This window comes from Molothrus ater, chromosome 9 (genome assembly GCF_012460135.2).
Source record: "Molothrus ater isolate BHLD 08-10-18 breed brown headed cowbird chromosome 9, BPBGC_Mater_1.1, whole genome shotgun sequence".
In the NCBI taxonomy this organism is placed as follows: domain Eukaryota; kingdom Metazoa; phylum Chordata; class Aves; order Passeriformes; family Icteridae; genus Molothrus; species Molothrus ater.
Genome location: NC_050486.2, coordinates 23727116 through 23750909, shown reverse-complemented (window position 1 = coordinate 23750909; position 23794 = coordinate 23727116). Strand labels below are relative to the sequence as shown.

Sequence of the window (23794 nt, the reverse complement as noted above, 5' to 3'; positions counted from 1 at the left end):
CCTGTGATTAAAATCTGAGAAGAATCAATGAACAAAAGCAGGGGCCTGTGAGAAGGGGGCCTTTTCCACCCCATCTCTGCCATCCTGCTTACATTAAGAACAGGTTTCTTACCCTGATTTGGAGCCAATGTCTAATATGACAGTAAAGAAGGATTTGCTCCTGGCTGCCTTAGGGGTGAGTGTACTTCAGCCCTGACGGTAGTCTGTAATCCCCACCTTGCTGCAGTATTTCAAAATTTGAATTTGGTGTGTAAGACCCTCTACTGAGCATCTCAATTTTTGGTTCTGTGGGTTCGGGGCCGAATTCTGATTTCAGGCAAGTGGTGAATATGAAAAGAGAAACAATTCAGTGGTGTCTCTTTCTTGCCTGTGGGCTCAAGCTTCTCTCCAAACAGTGCTGGTGCTTCCCAGTGAGGTCAGTGTCACATTCTGAGGAGCATGCCTCTTCATGAATCTCATTTCAGCAGGTTGCTTTTTATTGACCACTAGCTCAGCTACTGAAGAGCTCACAGTCATAGTTCAGTGAAGGCCAAAACCCCTTGCAAGAACACCCTGCACATCTTGCTTGGGATCACTGCTTTCAAGGTTTTGTACACTGAAGGTTTTATTCTTCCTAACCCTGTCAGTCCTTGTCCTTCTGCCCAGGGAGGGTCTGATGCAAGACATAAATAAAAAAAAAATAATCATCTCCTGTGTCCTGTAATTGGTCATGTCCCCACTTCTTTTCAATGGGTGTTCAGGAAGAATAAGAGAGAGCAGGGTTCCTGTTGTTCAGGTCAGTGTCAAAAAGGTGGAGCACAGGAGATGAATTGGTGACAGTGTTGGTTGTGTTGCTTCACTGCTCCCCCAGGTCTGAGACCTTAGCCCAGCAGGCTGAAACTTTGGTTGCTTTTCAGTTCTTTTCCTCACAGAAGGAGACCTGAGTAGGTCTCCAGCTTTGTCCACTATTTCAGGCCACACCAAGCTTTTCTTTTTTCCTAATTCTCCTCCTGTTATACTTTTTGCCTGTTTCTTAAGTGAATAATACGAGACCTAGCCCCAGAGAATGGAGATTTTCTGGTTACAGCTTCCCAGAAACATCTTTCCCAATTTTTGCATGTTGTGTCGCGGCTTGTTCCTTCCCTATTTTTTTATCCATTGGCCTTGAGAGGTTAGAGATGCTGGACTCACAGATTCTGGAGTTGTATCTTATGGCAGCTATAAATGTCATTTTCAGCGCTGCCTTCCTTGGAAAAATCCATGAAGAGCACAAGGATGTGGCTGTGCATCTCAAAGAAACTAGAAGAGTTTTGAGAATAGCTGTACAGGGACTGACTCTCAGTTCTGTTCTGAAGTGCACATGGTTTTTCTCAGTTTTTCTATGGGAAAGTCTGAGCACTAAAGTTAATCTCAGGTAAAGCCACAGCAAAACTGGAAAAAAACCCAAAACAGATCAAAGGTGTCCTGGCTGCTTCTGTAACTGCTGGACTACTTTGTGAGGGGGTGGTAATTCCCTCTTTTCTACCTTGGCTGAAATTCTGCTATAAATTATTCTCTTATCTTTAAGTCCATGCATACTTATAGCAAACAAACACAGCCTTAGCCCTCTCCACTGGAGAGAGCTGATAGAGAATTGCTTTTTAAGAGGTCCTAGCATCATGTTCTGAATCCCTGGATTTTAAAGACAAACTGAAAAAGCACCCATGTAATGTAGTATTTCAGGTGGAAATGTCTTGCATCTGAATATTTTAGTTCCATCCCTCTGTAAAAAGTGAAGGCTACTGGGATGGTGAGAATTCTAGAGGGATGATAGCTCTGAACAGAGAGAGCAAGAAAGATACCAGTTAGTATTGATTCCTTCCCAAAGGATGAGGTCTGCTTCCTCTGGGGCAGCAGGCAGCTCCTGAGTGTTGCCATCTCCTCCTCATTGGTGAGGGGCTGTGGAGCTCAGTCAAGAGAGCCCTCTGGAATGGCTGAAGATCATTCCTGCTGTCACTGGAGAAGTGCTGCTGCGTATGTAAGACACTGCATTTCTATCCGATGTAAGATTTTTACAGAGAGACAAATAGGACGTTTGGTTTATTCCATTTGTAATTCATTGTCAACCACTGCAAGGAAAAATAAAGTGAGTACTGTAGATCAGAGTTCATGTATTCAAGTACAGATGCGTGAGTTCTGAGTCAATGGCGTTTAAGGAAATGGCACTGAAAGACACTCAAGTAAAATGAAGACTTGAGCAAATCGTGTCTAGAATGTTTTTGTCTTGGTGTTTTATTCTTTTCCCTGCAGGTAAACTTTACTTTCTTGTTCTATATCATCTGAAGGACACATGCATTTTCTGGGATTTTGGGAATGATTTCTGGGGTTCTGGGATTAGACATCAAATTTAACAAGATGATGTATAGCTTTGAGGAGACACATTTGATGTACCACTTAGCCTTCCCATAATTTACTGCATGCTTCCGGTCTCTGGAGGGCAAGGGGTTGATCTACACTCCAACCTGACTTTATAAATAGCAAAGCAGAAAAGGGAAAAAGAAAGCAGGCTGGGGACCTGCCTGCTAAACTGTTATGATGTGACAGTGATGCAGGTAGGTGACATTAAATGCTACTGTCTGCATCCTTAATTGTGAGTTGTCATCACCTTGGCCATTTGAGGACGAATAATGTGCTGCTCATATTCCAGATTTCTATTCTTATTCATAGAACTGTATGTTCCAATGTTCAAATGCATATGTATAATTTAAAAACAAAACCTCAGGTTTTTAGGAGTGTTTTTTGGAGGCTATTTTTTTTTTAGTGGAGATGAGGAGGAAGGGAAGATATGAGTGTATCTTGAATGGTTTTGCGTGCATTTAATTTTCCTGCCTCAAAAGCGTAGTGAGCTGCCAGTATCAGAAAGCCCAAATGGAAAAATGGTTGCTTACAAGATGTAATGAAGATTAAAAACAAGCAAATGTGGCTGGGAGGTAAGGGGGCTCTTGATCTGTAGGCATTTGCCATTTCTGATTTTGCAAATAGCTCTGCAGCGTCATTCGATCTGTGCTTCAGCATAATTTTACCAGGAGATATTTCTGGCCTTTTGCTTCACAGTCAGATCCCTTTGCTGGGCTATTATGTTGAAAATGCAGTCAAGTTTTAACATCAAAACTGTTTATGTAACCTCCCACCACATGGAACCCGTCCAGAACACCCTGCAACTGAGGCAGGGAAGGGGAAGGGAGGGGATGAAAACCAAGAGCTGGGTGGAAATAGTGCCTGCTCTGAGATGTAGATAGGCCAATTCCTTTCAATAAATAGAAGTTAGGCTGCTGGTATAAGCCTGTCTACTTAAACTGTAGTGGAAGTTCACTCAGCTGCATTCCAGCAGAGCTCCAGGCTGTGAGGGAGGCACGGGGCATTGCTACAGAGGACTGAGAGGGAAGAGGAGGGAGGACACAGCCATATCCAGGAAGAACATCACACAGCTGCTGGGCTTTCAGATTCCTGGTGGCACTGACAAGTGTTGATAACTCTGTCAGCATCTGCCTGCAGAGCACTGAGTCCCACTTTGCTGCCTGCCCCTGTTTGTCCCAATAGGATGCTCACACATGGCAAAAGTCTAAAGGTTCCTTTTTGCCATTTTCTGCTGAAATATATTTAATTTTCTTTGAACAAGAGCAAACCCAAATCCCAGGGCCTCTGAATAAGGGGGAGTTATGGAGGGGGAATACAATTAATGTCTTAATCCTGTGTCACCCTTTCTTTGAGACACTGTGCTACATTAAATTGATTTTGCAAATGAAAGCTAAAAGCTAAGCAAAAGCCACCAATCTATTTTGCCTAAAGATGATTTTAGTGCTCTTTATGTTCCCCTAAATGACAAACCAATTTGTTACCTGCCTACATAAACATTTGCCTATATTAGCCCCAGAAATGTTTTATTTTTATTAGCCCAAACTTTATCTTTTTATGAAGACAGAGGGGCCCAATAAAATTAGTGTGCAAATATAATACCCAATTTGCATTTTTCCATGGTCAGCAGAAAAGCTGAGTAAAATCAATTTGATATTAGGTCAGCATATACATCAATAAAGCATACGCTCACACAGGACCATTGTAATGGTTCCTGTAATTTCTATGCTGCCAGAGTAAAGAGATTAAATAATATTAAATGCTCCAAAATAGCTTCGCTTTTAAGAGGAATGTAAAAAGAAAGGGAGACTTTGGCATAAAACGAGCAATAAAGGATAATAGTTGCACAATCTCCAACTTTAAAACATTGTGACAATGATCTCAGAGGCAGGCTTCCTGCAAAATGGCCCCAACTCAGCTCTCATGCCAAAATTATGGTTAAGCACATTTTTGAGTACGATGCAAGTTCATCCAACAAATCATGTACTTAAGCACCTGACAGAATCAAGGACAGAGCCTGAATGAACACCCAAAACTTGGAAGGTTTTGGATGCAGTTTTGAGCGTTACACGCAGGACCATTGCTGAGGAGATGGTCCTTGCACAAAGGAGGCTTTGCTGAAAAAACTCCAGGCAGGACAGAGTGAAGGTGATGGGAGGTGAGGGCAGTCCACGAGCAGTGAGGGTCCCCTGTAGCAATGCCACCCCATCACAGACTTGGCCTTCCATGGCTTTTGCATGGGATACAAAATTCTGCTGCCTCCCATTTTGGGTAAAACTGCATAGGAATGGGTGTCTGGCTTCCAGAACCTCTATCCCAGTCTTTGCTCATCACTCTGTGGTACAAATGGCATCATTTCTACCTTCTGTCCCTCTAGTTTCTTTGTGCTGCTCAAGCCAACTATAAGAAGGTGAGAAAGAAAATCTGACCTCACCAAGTCCAGTGGATTCACTAGTGACCAAAAATGCTGTTCCTTTGCACTCTTGCATTGCTGAGATGCATGCTCTTACCTGAAATGGCATTTGTGGCCAGAAGGAGCAAAAATAAATGGGATTAGGTGCTGATCTGGTCTCTTAGGAAAAACCAGAATACAGCAAATGCTGCTTGGATTTGATTTGCTGGAGCAGGTTAATGTGGTGTGGATGAGGCACTTGGGGCAGCGCTCGCTTTCGACACAGATGTTCCAGCTCTGCTGGGCACTGACAAGCTGGGGTGGCACACAGGAGGGAATGCAATTGAGCTGCTTTGATTTCCTCTGTGGAGTCTTTAACTCGCAGGGTTTTGAATAAAAACAAGCTGACATCAGCCCACCTCATACTGCAAAGTACCTGAGACAGGATGGCAGTATGGAATTCATTTGCAGTGGATAACATTCCATTAAAATATACATGGGTATTTAAATAAAATTGTTATTTGGCCATATGTTTGTAGGATGATGGATTCCCATGGATTGGAGCCTTCTGGTCTTCCAGAGATGACAAGGTTTTTCTAGTACCTTTCTCAACTTTGAAGTCCTCTGCAAAGGAGTGAAATTCACTCCCAAGATCTCCTGATGGGCACCAGCCTCACAGCTTTCTGAACCCGACTTCCAGGGTCAGACCTCTCATCCTGAGTGCTGATTTGTGAATTTGAATCATAAACTACATCTTGACTGCAAGACCTAAAGAAACCACAAATCTGCAGTCTGATTCTGGTCTGACAGGGCAGCAGAAAAGATCCTGGAGGTTGAGGAGTGATGTTCTCCCTCAGTTCTGTTATAGTACTTCATCTTGGTGGTGCAAATGCAATTCCATAAATTTAATATTTCTGCTTGAATGTTCTAGATACCTGCCATTAAGCTGCTATATACAAATACTATCATTTTCATGTTTTTATAGTAGCATAAAAATGAAAATTGAATGAAAATGGCTAAGTGAATTTCTTGCCTTCCCATGAAGGTTTAGAATTCGATCTGACTCTCTCTTTGTAGGTAGAAAATGTTTTCTGTGCGAGCCTGCTTTAGCTGCAGCAGCACAATAAGCAACCAGGAGTGGAAATTGCTGTTTCCTGGGTGAGAGCTGAGGGAGTGCTGCCAGTGGGGTTAAGTGACTGGCTTGACCTGCCAAAGCTTTAGAGGGGAAGGAACATGGGTTGAGGGCCAAGCAGCACAAGTGATGTTCAGAATGAGAGATCTGAGCTGCTTGCTTGCAGTTCATTGAGTTTCTTTTCACTATGAAATTTGCTTGGTGTTTACCACTACTGTGGTTGCTGGGGAGCCAGAGTAGATGTTGAGGTTAGTGTTGATTGTTCTGAATAGCATCTCAGATCTCCACAGCTTTGCTCTGGGGAATTCTCCTCTGAGCAGGGGCAGGATGGCAGTGGGTGAGTAGCAGGACACCGGGGTCTAACTCACAGTGACAGATTATTTAGGTCTCTCGTAAGTCAAGGCAAGTATTACCCACAATAATGATAGTGGTAGCCTTCAAAGGGAAAAGAAAATATTCATTTAAATCTTCAATATATGTTCCAGAAAAGAAAATGGAAAAGGAGCCATTCCAGACATGTCTACTTTCCCCTCTTTCCAAAAAAAAACTGTTTTGCAAAGGAGTTTTGTTTCTAAGATTCACTGCTATGGTGTTCAGAAGGGTAAAATTGGTACCACAACAGATTTCTCTGCATTTCCACAAGTCTCAAAGCTGTGGCTAAATGGAGTGTGCCTTTCTGTCATTTTGCTTAAGCGCTTTTGGCATCTACTAAGCAAAGCTATACACTTCTAATCTTCTTAATTTTGATTGATCTTTTCAATCCCGAAGTAGAAAATAGGATGTATTTCTAATGTAACATTTAATTTAAAAAATGAAATGGTGTTTTGTAGTTTTTTAGTGGGTTAACCTTGGTTAGCAGCCAGATGCCCACACAGCTGCTCCCTCTTCTCCAGGACCGGGGAGGAAATAAAAAGGAAAGGCTCATGGGTCAGAGAAAGACAAGGATATCATTTACTGATTGCATTGGGGGGAAAGCAGACTTGACTTGTGGGGATTTTAATTCATTGCCAATTAAAATAGACTTGCATAGTGAAAGTTATTGATCATAATAATGATTCTAATAAGTGTTATGAAGCATAAATAACAACAATTTTGTAATTGAAAACAAAGCCAAAGCCACAAAACACCCCAAAGCAATCCTCTTTCCAAAAGATTCCTGTCCAGTGCTGATCCAGACCCAAAGCAGCCATGGTGCTGAGCATCACATCTGTGCTGTGCCACAGTCCCTTTAATGCAATGCTGGTTTTCCAAGAGGGGAGGAAAACTCATCTCCTCTTGCTAAAGTGATCCCAGCCTTCTCCTTTTGTTCCTTAAAGTTGGTTTGGTGATTTATCTCCTTCCTCCCACTCTACTTAATGCAAATGATGTGGGATGGTCATCGACTCCGAGCTGATGGGGTTTTGCTCCTTTTTGTTGCCTCCCACTTTTCTTCTGCTGAGAGAATTGACCCCACCAGCTGCAGGGTTTGGCAGACACTTTCTTTCTTATATTTCTTTGCCTCTGGAGTTCAAAAACATCAGAGAATGGTGAAGCTGGTGTAAGAGAGAACAAATGAATGGCTGAGTTATAGGGAGAGCAGCTGCAGGACTTTGAGATGCTAAGGAAATAAAAGAAGAAACCTGCTGCAATTGTCTCCTGAGAACAGCAAAAAATGTATTGATTATTCCTATGGTTCTGTAAGGTGTGATTTGCCCTAGGGAAAATGGAGCACTTCTAAGAATTTGGGAAATGAAAAAAAATTAACTAAGGTATGGTCTTGAGGACTCTCACACATCTTTGAAAATAAAAGTCTGACTTTGGATATGTGTGCAGTATATCTACCTAATTAAAAGAGGAAAAAAAAAACCCCAAAACAAAAAACCAACAACTTGGATTTAGATTCCAGTCTGTAAACTTTTTACTTCAAAACAAAGATTTAAACTGTCTCTAGCAATTGGAGCCTGCTGTGTTTAGCATTACCCCTGCTGTGTGTGTTCAGGTTGAGATAAGCCATCTAACTGAGGTCCTGACCTCTTATAGTCTTTAAAATTCCCAGAACCCATTTTGCAAGAGCAGGATTTTCATCTGCTGTTTATGAAATGCAGTCACAGCACAAACAAAGGAAGGATCCTGGTTGACCCGTGTAGTTTATGGCTGAAGCAGGTGGCCAAAGTGGTGTGGTTTCAAAACTGAGGGATTAACCCATGATAAAGTCAGCATAGTTGGGATCTAAATCTGTCTTCCACCTATCTGCAATTTGAAGGGGAAATGGCACATTTTCATGCCCTCACTGGAGAAGGTTCCTGGATTTAATCTTGGTCTCTTTTCTATACTTTTTTTTTTTTAACTTTTCTTTCAGCTAGAGCAGGTGCAGTTCCAAACACTTAACAGATTTTTAAAAAATCACCTCTAAATCCTCCAGAGCAAAGCCTAATAAATATAATTTGTAGCACTTTGCCACTGCCTGGCACTGTTAGGGCTTGGACCAAGTGTAATGCAGGGTGCAATTGGCTTCACCATGACTGGAGCCCAAGTGCTATTCCTGTGGCCCAGGGGGTCATTTGTCACGAGTGAGAGCACAATTACAGTGCAGTTAAACTCTCTGCAGTAAATCCTGGGGTTTAAAAAGAGACCTAAACTCATTGTTGCAGGTTTGGCTGCATGTCATTAGTCTTGCAGCCCTTGTGCAGTCTGGGGAGGAGACCTGGTGGCTCTGCCCCTTTGGTCAGGGATTGTGCTTGTTTATAACGTGTGACCAATTCTAATGAAAGGATGTGTTTTAGAAATTAACAGTTGTTTGCTTCTACATCTGGGGCACAGTTTAATGATCTTAATTTCTCTTTTTCTTTCCCCCCACTCTGTCCCCTGCCCCTTTCTGCTGCAGCAAACCTGCGTCCAGGGGCTGAACAGAAAGTGGTGTTCATCACAGCACGGGTCCATCCTGGGGAAACTCCCTCTTCCTTCGTCTGCCAAGGTGAGTGTCTGCTCCAAGGTGGCAGATCTGCTGGGATCTGATCTCCTCCTGCTGGTGCACGTGCTTGGTGGGGAGAGCTTTGGCTCTGGAAGGGGACGTGACAGATTTTTCCACAGTGGAAATCAGCATATCAGGACATCAGCAGAGTCTCTCATCTAATACCCAGCTGCTCATCTTCCTTGAGGCTGTAGGAATAGCCTGGCTCCAAGTCTCGTGAAGGTTTTCTGAACTTGGTCAGGATTGGACAGGATTGGGCTCTGAAGCTGTTTGGGAGGAATGAGACAGTCACACTTGTATGCAATATATTTGTGTAAAGGTCCTTTTCTTCGAGCTTTTCCAGCCCATTTTTCTGGGATTTATTCTGTTAACTGCTTTTTTTTTTCTTACTGTGTACCATCTCCAGCTTCTTTTCCATCACAAAGCAGTGACCCTAGCACTCCAGTTGAATTCTAAGAGGCCTCTCTTTGTCTGAAGCTGCTGCTCTGAGGAACACAGCTCCCAGTGGCTGACAGCTGTTTCCTGCACAAAGCATTCCTGCTAAAAATAGAAAGCAAATTGCCCAGCTTGTATTTATAAAGAGTTGTAAATCTCTTGGCTCGTGGGTACAAATAAATAAATAACCCTGGCACGCCTTCATATAACTTCATTGTACAGGTCTGAAATATTGTACTTGTGCATGTGACTGTCTGCAGCAGTGAAGTGTTGATGGTGTAAATCAAAGCAGCTCCCCTGGAGCCAGGGCAATTTGGTAATTCACTGCAGCAGCTTGGACCTGGCCCTGCTGAGCCCATGAGCTGCATCAATCAAGCATATGCAGAGTTTATGATGTTGTCTGCTCATGGTGCCACAGGCTCCATTGCCATGGGCCCTGCTGGTGCCCAAAGACCTCGGTGGGGAGGGTCTGGCTCAGATTCATGCTCTTCTCTCTGTGTGCTCCTCATCCTGGCAAGGGGCTGTGTCTGGCATCATTGAGGGAAAAGGTGCTGCCCCCTCTGCTGCCCCAGCCCCGTGGGCTTGCAGGACACTCTCCTTGCTGGCCTGGAGCAGCAAAGGTAAAACCCTTCCTCTAATAAAACAATGCTTCAGACTGAGAGCAGGAAAACTCAGCGAGTTTCCCACCTCCTGCCGTGCCACAGTCAATGCAGGGCATTATAGCACACATGATGTTTGTTAATGAATATGGATTTTTAATTGGCTGCTTTGATTCTGTTTGTGGCTGCTGGCATAGCCCTGTGAAATGAAAGCTGAGGCATGCTGCTGAGGTGGTGCTTTGTAAATGATGTTATTTTATTTTGATAATGGAGAGTTTATTCAAAAGGGAAATAATCAGAAAAAAAAAAAGGATGTGTAAAAGCGTGTGGCATGCTTAGCCTGATGAAACAGCTAGATAGAAGTCATGCTCTGATTGTCTCATGGAAACTTTATGCTTTGTAAGAAAAAAAGCAAAAAACAAACAAAGAAAACCCAAACAAATAAGCAAAAAAAAAAAAAAGGCAGGAAGTACAAGAAAAATAACAAGGAGATATCAAGATATGAGTTTTGGAGAAGCACATGAGAACCTCGCTGTGGCTGAGTTACAGCTCCTGATTGACTCCTGGACCCAGAGGCTCTGGGCTCTGCACTGAGCCCCTGCCCCATGCAGGCAGAGCTGCCTCCTGTGCAGAATCAGCATCCAGACAAGTGGAAATGTCAAACATTTCAAGGCCATTGCAGAGTTGTTTCTAACGCTGCCAAATGTGAAACTGGGTGCTTGCTCCATCTTTGGAAACTTTTGTGTGGGAGGATCAAAAGAAGGGATAAAAAAGATTCCTCTGGCAGTCAAGTTGAGGGCACACTTAGGAATTTTATTTCTGGAGTCTCAGGAAGGTTTTTGGCATAGTTAGGTGTTGCAGATTTGATATCCAGATGCCAGCTCAGTGCATATGGAACATGTCAGGACTATTTTTTTTCTTGGTGGAGAGATTTCTTCTTGAATGTTTGATGATGCTCACCACCTGGAGCATTAAGATCTGGAAACTGATCCCAAAGATTCCCCAGGAGCTAGCAGCATGTCATGGATGGAAGACCAGAGCTGTGACTGCCCAAGCTTGGAGAATCAGTCCATAGGGGAACAGAGAATGAGCAAAAAGCTTTATATTTTTTGGTTTTCATATTTTCCCATTGATCTTTGGTTTTAATTAGTTCAGTCACTGTCTTCTTTAATGTCTGAACATAATATAATATCTGACTCCTTACTCACTTTTCTACCTGTCTTTGAGCTGACCAGTTCCCTGGTTTTTGCTGAGGGATTTTTAGCTGTATAGTCCAAACAGGAGTTTCCTGAAGCCTGGCAGAAACTACCTATTACAGGCCCCATTTCTTAGAGTTTTTGTTTTGTTTGTTTGGTTTTTGGGTTTTTTGTTTGGTTTGTTTTTTTTTTTTTTTTGTTTGTTTGCTTTTTTTTTTGTTTTGACTAGTCAAGGCCCCTGAGAAGCAAGTTTTCTAGCTTTAATACATCAGGAGATACTTGTGCCTGTCTTTTGATCCCTTGTTCTCCACTTACCCACATGTTATGAATCTAAGCAAGGATTTTGTATTCCTGTGGGAATAAAAAAAATCTTGTAATCTTTCTGTTCAAAATTGTTTCTCTGTCATTCTTCTTCATATTCTACTGTGAAGAATCCACTGAAAACTGAGTTTTGGATACAAATGCCCTTCATTCCTGCAAATGTGCAGGTATTTTAAACTTGGATGGACATTTGTGTCACCTTCCAGCTGTGGAGTGCTTGCAGCAGTAGCCAGATCTCCTTAGAATCATCAGGCACCTCATCCAGCAGTTACAAAGAAATGCTGTAATATTTCACACATGCTGCAGCTGCCACAAAACCCTGGAGGGCCTCTTCATAAAAAGATGGATTAAGAACCTTTTGTTTCTGTTTTGGTCTTTTAAGAGTTAGTACAATGGTTCTCCTTTTTAGGAAGTTTTCCTGGTGGTTCTTAACTGCTTGTGGTGGAGCTCAGGGCTGGAAATCGAGACCCAGACATCAGAGAGGATATTCAGAATATTCACATGAGTACCTTTCAGTCCAAGGGTAGGGTGATATTCTCCTCCTCAGATGGTGGTGGTCACCATGAGCACTGATGTTTGCACCACTTCTAGGGATGAATAAGTAGGAGTAGGGTCCAGGATTAAGAGGATTTGTTTTCATTTTGCTATTATAGACCATTTTTTAACCAACTACTGGAATCACTGCTGCTCCTGGAGGGCTTTTGTAGTGAGCACAAAGAAGTGCAAATTCATCTTACAGCCTGAACTCGTCTCTCTTGGGCTGCTCAGATTTCTGAGGGATTTTTCTGAAGTTGTGGGTTTAGATTATTTTCCTTTCTTAGATATTTTCCCTCCTTTCTCTCCCCCTCAGTATTTTCCTTTAAGAAAATGTGTGCTGTTTTCTCTTCCATACTTTACTGTGAAGGCAAATAAATGTCAGGTAACAGTGTGCACTAATGAGTGCAAGCCTCTACCCTCTAAACACTGGCCATAAGGCAGCTTTCAAAAGGCTTGGATTTTATCCAAGCTTGGCAATAGGGGTATTTTTAGCCCCCAATATTCTCAGAGTCTTATTTAATTTCTTTTGTTTGCTAGATTTTATATTTTTTGTGGGAGAAAAGCAACTGTCCCTCACTATTCACACCCACAGAGAGTTGTAGGAGACACTCCTAGGTTTAAGTTTATCCTTCATGCTCTGACTTTTGCCAGCAGTCAGTAATTCCAAGGTTAAGCATGTCTAGCTGTACCAAGACATATATTTTACCCACTGATTTAGCATGTTCTATTAGTAGGATGTCATTTGTTGATTTGCCACTGTGGCAACCACTGTGCCATCTAAATGCAGAAATGAAAATTTGTACCCCCAAGCCTCTCATAGGGATTTCCAGGCTGGGATGCCAGAATGGAAGCCCAGTGCAATGCAGGAGGGAGAGGAATCCCACAGCTGGGTTTGAAGCTGCTGAGCATCTCAGGCTCAGTGTAATTTGACCTGGAGCTGACCTTGAATCTTATGGGCTGAAAAGGGAACAGCCATTAAAAAGAAAATATAAGAAAAACAGACACCTGTGACTCTTTTCCATAAGAAATGGAGAAAAAATTACTTTTCAATCAATCTTTTTTTTTTCTTTATAGCTGCTTAAATGAATGCTCCCCCTTGCTTCACCTTAAATCAGATGATATGAAATGAAGGAACAAATTGCACTGGGCAAGGTCTCTTGATTTCCTGTTTGCATTCTTTGTCTGTGTTTTTAACCCTCACCCTCTCACCAGCAGAGGGCAGGGGAAAAAAAATCTGAAAACTTGTACAAATTTTAATTCTAAGTTTAAAGCATGGAATAGCAGACAACAGACTGCCTGAAAACAAGTCTCTCAGCAGCTGTGTCTCAAGTTCTGATGTTGCACTATAACTCACTGGGCCAGTGGGTAATTGAACTTGCTCTCTATGTCACCAGGATGCTTCAGGTGCTATGAAGGATTTAACTCCTGGACAGATTCCAAAGTGGCCTCTTAAAACTGTTTTCTAGTTCATTTTGCGGAGGCAGTGCCTTCAAATCCTTTGAATTTGATCCTGCAGGAAACCTGAGGGAATTGGTAGGAGAGTGAAGTTGCTAAAATACAATAAATGTGACTTGGATGGGTTTTTTTTGGTTGTGTTATGGGGTTTGTTTTGTTTTGTTACATGTTTGGGATTTGTGGTTTTTATTTCTTGTGGGAAACAGAGTCTTAAGCGTGAGAAGGGTCCTTGTGAAGCCTGTTTCTTCTACTTGGAATTTTACCCAAACTCTGTCTTTTCTTATGAAGAAAGAGGAGGAATATACTGTCAGGGTTAAAAGCTGCTTTTCTGTTTCTTTTATTAAGCATAAATCTTTTGAGCATTAGGACATGAGTTGACAGTAACTGAAGGCCAGGACATGTTTTATATACAAGTGCAAATTCAGCCTTTACCTGTGAAAAGAGCCTTTCTGGAGGAGCAGGGGTGATGACCTTGCTCAGCTGTCTCCAGGGTATAAATTTCTCCTAAGGGAAAGAAACTGAGTTCTGTAGCCATTGGTACAAGAAGCATTTGGGTAGAGCAGCTGCACTGGAGAAGAAAGCAGTGCCCCTAGAAATTGCTGTGGTGGCAATGACTGGGTCCTCAGAAGCTTGGGGACATCATCTGCCAGATTTCCCATCAGACTGAATGTGCATCTGAATAAATGCATGGCTTGCATTTCACTTGATCTGTTTTACTCTTCTGTCTAGCAAGCCAATTCATCTTCATTTCCAAGCTATGTTTCTTACCAGAGGGGGAAAGAAAATATCATTCCATAGGGAATAGGAATCCTGTAATTGCATGTTTGTTGTATTACTGTCAAGTCTCACTTCTGCCTTCTCTGCCAAATGAAAGAGAATGGAAGCAAACACTTCTGCTGTCCTGGCTACTTCTAGGCTCCAAGTGAATGGAATGCATATGTATAGAGGCTTAGTCTGCAATTCCTCTTTGGATGTGTTGGTAAGGCATCCTGGGTGCAGGAGGGGGCTCTGCCATGGCCAGGCAGCCAAGGAGTGACTGCTCTCTGGTTCAGGAATGACTTTTTTGGGAGCCTTTTCCGGTGCTTCTCTTTGTGGGCTGCATTGCTAAGACTGAAGAGAACTGAGCAACACAGAAGCTCCACTTTAAGGGTGTTTTTTTTATACTCTCTTGCCACCCCACCCTTTAAGGTATAAAGACACAAGGCTTCCATTCCCTTTCAATATTTATGGTATCCTATGAAAATCTTTCTTCTGGCTGCAGTCCATAGGAAAGTGCATCCCCTGGAGCAGAGTTCCACCCTAGAGGTGACTGCTCTTGGTCAAAAGAAGAATAGAATCTTTCCATGAATGAATGGTGTTCTGTATCCAGATAATGACATGCACAAGTTGTGTCAGGAGAGGATGGGAATGGGAACCCTCCTGTGCCTTCAGGAGGATGGGAACCCTCCTGTGCCTTCAGGAGGATGGGAACTCTCCTGTGCTTTCAGGAGGGATGGGAACACTCCTGTGCTTTCAGGAGGGATGGGAACTCTCCTGTGCCTTCAGGAGGGATGGGAACTCTCCTGTGCCTTCAGGAGGGATGGGAACCCTCCTGTGCCTTCAGGAGGGATGGGAACTCTCCTGTGCTTTCAGGAGGATGGGAACACTCCTATGCTTTCAGGAGGATGGGAACATTCCTGTGCCTTCAGGAGGATGGGAACTCTCCTGTGCTTTCAGGAGGGATGGGAACATTCCTGTGCTTTCAGGAGGATGGGAACCCTCCTGTACTTTCAGGAGGGATGGGAACTCTCCTGTGCTTTCAGGAGGATGGGAACCCTCCTGTGCTTTCAGGAGCAGTGAGGGAACGTGGGGAGCAGGAGTTGCAGTTCATGGGCTCTTTTACAGGAGTTCAGGAAACCAAATGATGAGAAGCAAACAAAGCCAACAGAATTCAACAGCTCAACCATAAAACAAGCTTCAGGGATCTCTTAAAGTTGTTAAATTGCATTCACCCTTCCCACTAAGATTTTTTTCAAGAGCATAGCTCCTAAGCTTTAATACAAAGGGAAACACACTCTCCCTGGCTTCTAAAGCAACATGAAAACCACTATTGTCTGTCCCTTGTAAATCTCCTGGATGAGATTTTAGTGTGAAGTATCTCAGGAGAGAGAGGTTGTTCTGAGAATACTAAAGCATCCATATTGGAGTAATGGAAATAAAATGGAAATAAAAGCTCCTTTTAAAGTTGTGCTGATGCAAACAGACTGTTAGAGGGGTTCCTGCTCCCCAGTGTGGCACTGGCTGTTACAAGGTACCACAGCCTTTGAATCCATTCACTGCGTGTGGTGTCAGGCAGGTACAAGAGGTTATACACCCAGGTCCTGAGCTGGAAATGATGATGATTTAAATTCCTCAGGCTGTAGAGTCACGTGATTTACACCCTTACAAGGTGTGTTCTCTGGAACTCCTGCACAGAAGAGAAGGTGTGATGGTGGCAGGCTGTGGAGGTGGACCATGCATGAGCTGGGTGCTGCTGTTTGCAAACCCAGAATTCTGGAAAGCTGAGCTGTCCCTGAGGGAAGAGCTGTGTCACCTGTGGCTGAGACATCTCTCCCCACCAGCAGCAGAGGCTGCTCTCCCACCTCTTCTGTTCAATCTGCAGTGGCAGGAACAGAAATTTGGTCTGCTCAGGCAGGCTCACCCCTCTCCTGCCCACCCCTGTGTGCTCATCTCCCTGCTCCCAGGAACTCCTCAGCCCTGGGACAGCAAGGTCAGCTGTGCCTGTGCAGCTCAGAAATGTCAAGTGGCTTTGTTTGGTTCGGTTTGCCCTTTGCCCAGAGCAGGCCTTTGACTGGCTCTGCTTAACTAATCCTCTTTGGGATAATCACAGAGCTAAAGGAGCCCTTGGTCTTCAAGGGGTAGCATTGAGAGAGGCTTTCACTGCAGAACAACAAGCAAATTTATTTTGTCTCCATGTGATATTGCCCAATTAATCTCTTGAACATCCTGGTTTTGCAATGTTTCTTGACTGCTTATACTTTTGGATAACATGGGCTTAAAGATAATTTCCTCCCAGCCCTACCAACCTCCCTCTAGGACAAAGCACATCATATTTGTACACACTGGGCCACGTTGCTGATGTCTGAGGATAGGATAAAGAGAAAATGTTGATTACCTGGGCATCAGGATCACTTGGCTTTCCTTAATATGGTCTGGTTTTCCCACTAAAAATTGCAGTCTGAGTGGATTCTGAAGGTGTTTATCCATGTCTGCCCAGCTATCAGGGTCCTTTTCTGTGCTTATTGCTCTGTGAGGCCATGGGCAGCAAGTCCTGCACTTTTAGGGAGCAGCATTACCCCCAGGAACCAGATCTTCTCTGGGCCAAGGCAGGAAATAAATATGCAAAACTCAGGTCAAAGATGAAAAAACCACAGCAAGTTTGGGGTTGTCTTTAAATCTACTTTGCATGGCTCTGTTAATGGCAAAGAAAGGGCTCTGATAAATGAACATCATTGCCATCAAGGAATCAAGGCTGAGATGAGCCCTTTCAGTCAGTGCAGCAGTGTGTGAGAGCTGTGCTGATCAAGCTGCAGGTCAGGATTCACAATTAGGAATCTCTCCTAGTTTTTATAATTTAAGCCCTTTCCATTGGCCTTCAGCAGTGCCCCAGCTCTTCCTCACAACTGATACTCATCTTGCTGGTCTATTGTTTCCAGCTTTGTCTTCTGACCCTTTGTTCTTTGCCTGCCCTGGCTGGGTTCAGCTGAATTGATTTTTTTTTTTTTTGGGTTCTTTTCATTTTGTTTTCAGTCCTTTTGTCTCAAGGTGCCCTGCACTTACCTTCCTGCTCCTCCTGCTTTGCTCTGAGGAGCCAGCACTGATGAGTGACTGGGACTTGGCTGCTGCCAGCTTTCCTTTGACACCAGGGCACTGGGATTAAACTTTCCCTCTGCCCCTGCACAGATTGCTCACAAGCTCCTCGGGTGCCTGTTGCATTGTGCACATATTTATGAGAGCCATGATTTCTCCAGCTTACAGAGAAAAGGGTGCACAGCTTGTCTGGAGGGCAAGAATAAGAGACTTGGGATGGAAGCAGGATTCTGCCCCAGACTGCAGCCCTGCAGAGCTTGGCTTTGCTCTTTCAGTGCAGTCTGAGGCTTCTCTGCACTCTGAGGGTGGAAGGAAAGGGTAATGGGGCCCATTCATTACCAGTTCTGCTTATTTTTACCTAAGAAGAGACACAGGCACGAACTGCTTTGCTGGGACCCTAATGCAGGGGCAAACTTCTATTAAACACTTTGTAGGCAGGAAGGGTAAATTTAGGGGAGTTTTGAACAATGGCAAAGGGCTCTGTAAAATATCACTCTGGCCAGGAAGGTTGGTTCCCTAGTGACTGATGTCACCCCTAAGTGGCAATTTCCAGATGTGCCCTATAGTGTTAGTTCAAGGGTCAAATTACTTATTACATGTTCCACAAATGGTAACACACTCCTGGTGTCTGTGCTCTGATTTGGAGGTTATGGCTTTAATCTCTGCTGCTGCTAAATGTACAAGATAATTGGAGATGGATGAAAAAGAATTAATTTGTTTTTTTTTTCTAATGCCACAGGTTTACAAAGAGTGCTTTATTATAAATTTCATACAAGCTCATTTATTTTTCTCCTATTTTCCCTTTGTCTCTTTATTTTTTTTTGTTTCTCTATTTTTTGTCACTTCATCACTGATGGAAAAAATGTGGTGGGGAAGGGATAGAACAAAGAAAGGCAAAGTTCTGTGGTCAGTTAAAAGAAGAGGAAAGGAGAAGTCTGCAGGTCTCCTTATGTGAAATTTTGTTTGGAATTATAAAAATTTACTTCAGAATTTTTAGCCAGTGGCACAGTGTGTAGGTAAAATGTTAAAAAGATGGATATGTTTTATATTATTGGCAAGCACAAGCCAAATCTTTGGGTGACTACAGAACAAGTGTGACACAGACAATGACAACAGGGCAGGTTCTGGTTCACCACAACCTCCACCTACCCAAAAGGAGCATCACTGAGAGTTTTTAATTTTTGTAATGATTGAAATTTGACTGCTGTGATGATTTTAGTACAACACCAATCAGCTTCATGTCCTGTGACACTTGTGCTTGGTGTCATAACAGCAAAGGGAGAGCAGGAGGGTGCCTGATTCCAGGTACAGGAGAAGCCATTCAGCCTCAGAGAGCTCCACCTGCCCTCCATCAAATGGGACATGATCTGTCAGAGAGTCAAGAGTAGAACTGGAAAATGCTGTGACCCAGCCTTGGCCCAGGTGCCACCTTCCAGAGGCTGGGTGTGTTGCTCATTCCTTGGGAGAGGCAGAGAACAGAGCTGGAAACCTCTTGGAACTGCAGCCCTAATTCCCTGCAGGAATTCCCTGCCCTGGGGACAGCAGATCGCTGGGGTCTCAGCCTGTTCTGTGGCACCTCTCCCTTCTGAAGTCTGGCTCCTTCATGCAGCAAAAGGGGCTGTTTATTAAAGTTAAGTTTACCTTTAAGACCTTAAAACTCAATCTCACTGTTCAAGGTAGAAAGTTAGACACTCCTTGCCCTTGGTTACACGTGAACTCTGATTTTTCTTCCTGGCAATGCTCCTAATGGCCAAGGATATGAGGGAAGGAGCATCTTGACATCAGCTGCTGTGGTCACAGTGCTGCCAGAGTTTAAACCCATCCTTGCAAAGTGCTTGGGGAGAGCTTCTGTCTGGAGCTTGCTGGCACTTGAGATTTCATTTGCATCTGAGGCAGACTGTGAATGTAGAGTGCATTAGAACATTTCCACAGCAATTCTTATTCTGGAACGAGAGCATCTTATGCCTTCTTAGTTTAATGTGCTTCAAAGTTGATTTTGCAATAAGACTGTCTCTAAACAGAATTCTTTAGGAAATAGTGTGGGTTTTTTAGCTGCTTCTTCCTAAAACAGCAACAACAAACCCCCTCAATCCTTGGAGGCCTCCTGAAAGTTATATCCCTCTGACTTTTCTCCCTCATGCTCCTCAGATGGAAACATGTACTCTTATACCCTCCTGGAGAATTTCACTTCTTCACAAGGAGAGATGCTTGTGGTGGCCCTACTCATGTGAGGAAATGCTGCTGATTATTCCCTTTCCAGTGCTAATTGCCATCACCTTTAGGATCTGCGATGCCTCTTCATTTTCACAGCAAAATTTTCTCTGCAGTGGAGGTAGGGGCTTATGCCATACTCTGTTGCTTAACAGCCAGGAGCACACCTGCACTGACAGAGAGTGACCCTAATTTATTTCTGTGGAGCTTTTTCTTGCCTGGATGTCATGCAGTGTAAATAAAAGAACAGATCCATCTCCAGCGACGAGGGGCAGAGCAGAGCTTTTGCAATTTCTTTCTTCATGTAGAGACACGGTCATTACTTTTTTTTTATTCTTCTATAAGACAAAAAAATAAACCACAGGGAAAAAAGCTTTTTCCTGCTGGAGCCTAGTGCAAGCAACTACCCAACAAGTCCCCTCCAGTACCACTGAAAGCAACTTGCAGATACACAACTTTCATCTCTGAGTCAAGGGGAGCAAGTTCAGATGCAGCCAGCATTTTCTTGGCCATCAGATCTTCCCTGAGGATTAGGTTTTTGTTTAATAAATCACTCCTTTTTTTCCTTTTTTTTTTTCTTTTCCCCAGAAATAGTTAAGGTGTTACATACAGTCCCTGCTTTATTTGCCTGTCAAAACTGAAGCTCCATACTTTGCTGTGCAAATCAACTTCCATGTTTCAATTCAGTTTTGACTGTCCTTTGGCACTGATTAGAGCAGCACAGCCTCTACTACCTTGATACCATCTGTCAGGGAGGAGGTGGACACAGATCTGCTTTAGTCTGGTTTTGCTTATGTGGAACTTTTGGATGTCTTTGAGGGGCAAACCCAGAGAGGCAGGAAGCTCCCTCTGGCTCCAGGGGACAGGCAGCCAACTCTGAGGAAGCTGATGCCACTCTTGCCTTTCTCATACCCAGAAATAACCACAGGAGAGTGTAAAACAGCTCTCCATCAACAGGATTCTCTCTCTCTCTGATTCTGGTTGTCCATTTTAGAGCTGCTGCCTTGCTGGCGACACCAGCCTTGCAGTGCCTGCAGACTTTGTGCCCTGCTCTGCCACTGGAGCCTTGCAGGTGCCTCTGCCTCCCTGGGAAGGGAAGAACCTGCCTTGTGCCTTTTCAGTCCATCTGAGGGAAGGACAGGAAAATCCTGTAACAGTGAAGCAGTGTAACCTGCAAACCCAGTAAAGTGGAAATCAATGAAGCAGCCAAAAGGTGCCATTACAGCTGGTTTAGTGTAAGTTCTGTGTATCAGGAGTTACAAAGGGATCTGGTTGTTCATCCCCACAGGGGAAATGAGGGAAATGGCTGTGCAGGTTCCTGCCAGGCCAAGCTGCCAGTGTTTGCATCTGGGCAGTGTCTGGATGTGCCACATGTGAATGGCAAAGCCACATCTCCAGCAGAAGTGAAGAGCTGGGGTTCAGTCCTGAGGAGGAGACACCTCAGCTCTTCTCCTTAGCTGAGTAGATTAAAGTTCTGGGCTGAAGCACAGGAAAGAGTTCCTTTCCCACATCCCAGTTTTCTCCTGAGTCCTGTACCTGTGTCCTCTGGAGATCCAGAGCATTAGGGCACCACATCACCCTCGGGGGCACCAGTGTGCTCCTGCTCCTTCCCAGTAATTTGGGTTCCACTTTCATGCCAGCAGTGGTGGCACCAGGAGTCTCTGGCTGAGGAGCTCTCTTGTGATGTACCCAGTAGCATATGTCTACAGGTCGTTGAAGATAAAGGCAAATTAAAAGAGATAACTCCAATACTCTCCCAACACCCTAGAGATGAAGGGAACTTGGTGTGAATGAGTGATGTTCTGCAGGGCCCCTCTGGTCTGTGTGTGTGCCTGCCTGACCCAAACCTGTTGCCTCTGGGTCTTTGCTTGGCTGAGCAACATGTTTGCAGATGCTGGAAACCGTTTTTAGAATGTGTTTAAAAATACATATTTTTCATTTCTTGCCTCACATTATTTATGTAATGCCCTTTCCCTTTTTCACTGTGTATTAGATTTTCATATGTAAATGTATTCTCTGTCTGCCTCCAGAGAAATCCACCTTTTGCCTTCTCAGCTTACAGCACATTCTTTGCTTGGGCTAATCTATCCATCTTCAGGTTTCTGCAGCTCTTGTTGTGGCCACAGTTAATTCTGTAAGAGCTCAGTGTAGCTGCTGCTTTGTTCACTGGGCCTGCAGAACAGCACTCTGTGACAGGCCCAGGGGAAAAACCTGGGTAAAACTGGGTGAAACTGGGTAAAACTGGGTGAAACTGGGTAAAACTAGTCCAGCCTCTGCTCCCAGTGCCCACCTTTGCTCCACCAAGCACACTGAAATCCCAAATGTTCCTGATTCCCAAGAAAGGCACCTGCTGCCAGGTTGTGAAAAGGTGACTCTGGCCATTTGGGAAGTGCTCTGAGTCTGGGGAGACAACCAACAAAAGGCTTGAAAGGAGCAGGTTCATCCTCTTTGCCTATTCCTTGCAACTTTTAGTGGTTTCCCAAGTAGAACTAAGTCTGCTTAGTCCTCCCTGTGTCCATCAAAGTTTATTTTTATCACTTTTATAGCTCTGCTGGGAATCTTTTCCCCAGTGCAGGCAACTTTGGAAAATTTACACTTGTGGTGCAGTCTTCTTGCCAGCCCTGGAAAGGTTTCTGACCTCCACATCTGCAGTTGTCATGATGGGGAGGAAAGCAGTCATCTTCCAGGCTCTGGGGAGCTCAGCCTGCTCCTGGGTAAAGCAGCAGCACTCTGATAATGATGCAGTTTCTCTGTTTCCCCTGCAAGACCCTTACAGCTCTAAATAGCAAACTGGAGAATGAAGTGATTTTCGGTTTCTGGTTTTTCTTTTTCCCTCCTTGCTGGTGCTGTGTGAGCTGTTGGTGGACAGCTGAAACTCCCCTTCAGGGCCATGGTGAAAACTCTGGTGTTCTGTGAGTTGATAAGGATAGCAGGAAACAGTACCTGAGTTAATTCTGCCAGGGTACATGCCTGCTTGACTCTGGCTCATGCGTTCTGGATTTTACTCCCCTTATGTTTATTTTCCCCTCTTTGCAATCAAGCCTCTATTCTGGTTTGTCTCTTGTCTTGCACATCAGAGAAGGTGGAATCTTCTGTATATTTCTGTTCAACTCTAGCTGTATTTAACATTAGTTAGTGCTGTAAAAATTGAGGGCCATAATGCAGTGAATATTTTTTGAGCTGACTGGGGGACTCACACTCATGGGAAGGACACACTTTGAATAATAATGACCAAGCACATCATATTCTTGAGGTAACATCTTGAGAATGATTCTGATAAATCCCAAGTAGTTCATTAATGAAACAAGATCATCTAATCCTTGCAGTGCTTCTCCAGGAACCCTTTTGTTTTTCCCCAGGAGGAAAAGAGGCATTATCCAGGGGGTATTGGTAGGCTCATTTTGCTGCAAGGAGAACTCCAAGCTCCTTACAGCATATTAAGAAAATTAAAGAAAGGAAAGCCAGCCAAGGAAGCCACCCACTCAGTCTGTGCTGTGCACTGAATTTAGGAACCCTTCAGGCAATCCTGAAGCAGGAGCTGTGTGCTCCTGCCAATACCTCCTCTCTTTGTCAGCCTGACAGGTTCTTTCAAGTCACAGGTCTTTGCTGTTGCATCAGTCCTGCTGGAGAGCTGCACAACTGCCCCTGGGCCTGGGGAGATTAGTTTGTGGTTAAGCAAGCAGCATCAGCCATCAGGGTAACGAAGGGGCTGAGGTATGAGTTCATCTCTGTGCAGGGCACACAGTCTGCTTCCCTCCGTGCAGGTTTGCGCTTCTCACCAGACTGAATCCAGCCCTGGCCTCATTCTGCTCTCCTAAATTAGTCTGCTCCTTTGAAGCTTGTGGCTATCCCATTGCTGCAAGGAAGAGGGAAGGCAGAGACCATGAAATGGTGGGAGGGATTAGCCTGGTGCTCCACCTGGGCTGGCGGTGCTGCTGGAGAGAGCGCGAGTCCCCTGCACCCAGAGCTGCAGTGGGATGGGGGAGATGTTGCCACCAACACCCCACTGCTGCTCTGATCAAGTGCTCAAGCACCCAAGCTTCAATGTAGTGGGTTTTTTCCTCATTGCATTCCTATTCTAAAGTCTGAAAAGATGCACAATCCAAAGGTGCTCTTTTCTTCCAAACAAGTAAGCACAGAAAGGAGCAGACAAAGTGTTCCACAAGCTATAGCTGGTTCTATGCACAAGATGCACAATTTAATGGCATCCAAATGAGTCCTGAGGCCATAAATGGCTGCATCCAACAAGTAGGAAAGGGTCAAAGTGTTTGGTTCCTTGGGGTTTCCAGCTGTTAAAGTTTCCAAACTTTGGGGTTTCCAAAGCATCAGAGCAAGTCTTAAGGC

General features: G+C 44.1%; 1 protein-coding gene across 1 annotated transcript in view; it reads left to right on the top strand.

Annotated features, from left to right (window-relative positions):
* Positions 1–23794, top strand: part of LOC118689748 (BEN domain-containing protein 5) — an 884006-nt gene that overhangs the window by 670975 nt on the left and 189237 nt on the right. The window contains exon 7 of the mRNA XM_036388182.1: positions 8761–8850. Coding sequence (XP_036244075.1) covers positions 8761–8850 — 90 coding nt within the window. The remainder of the gene's footprint in view (positions 1–8760; positions 8851–23794) is intronic.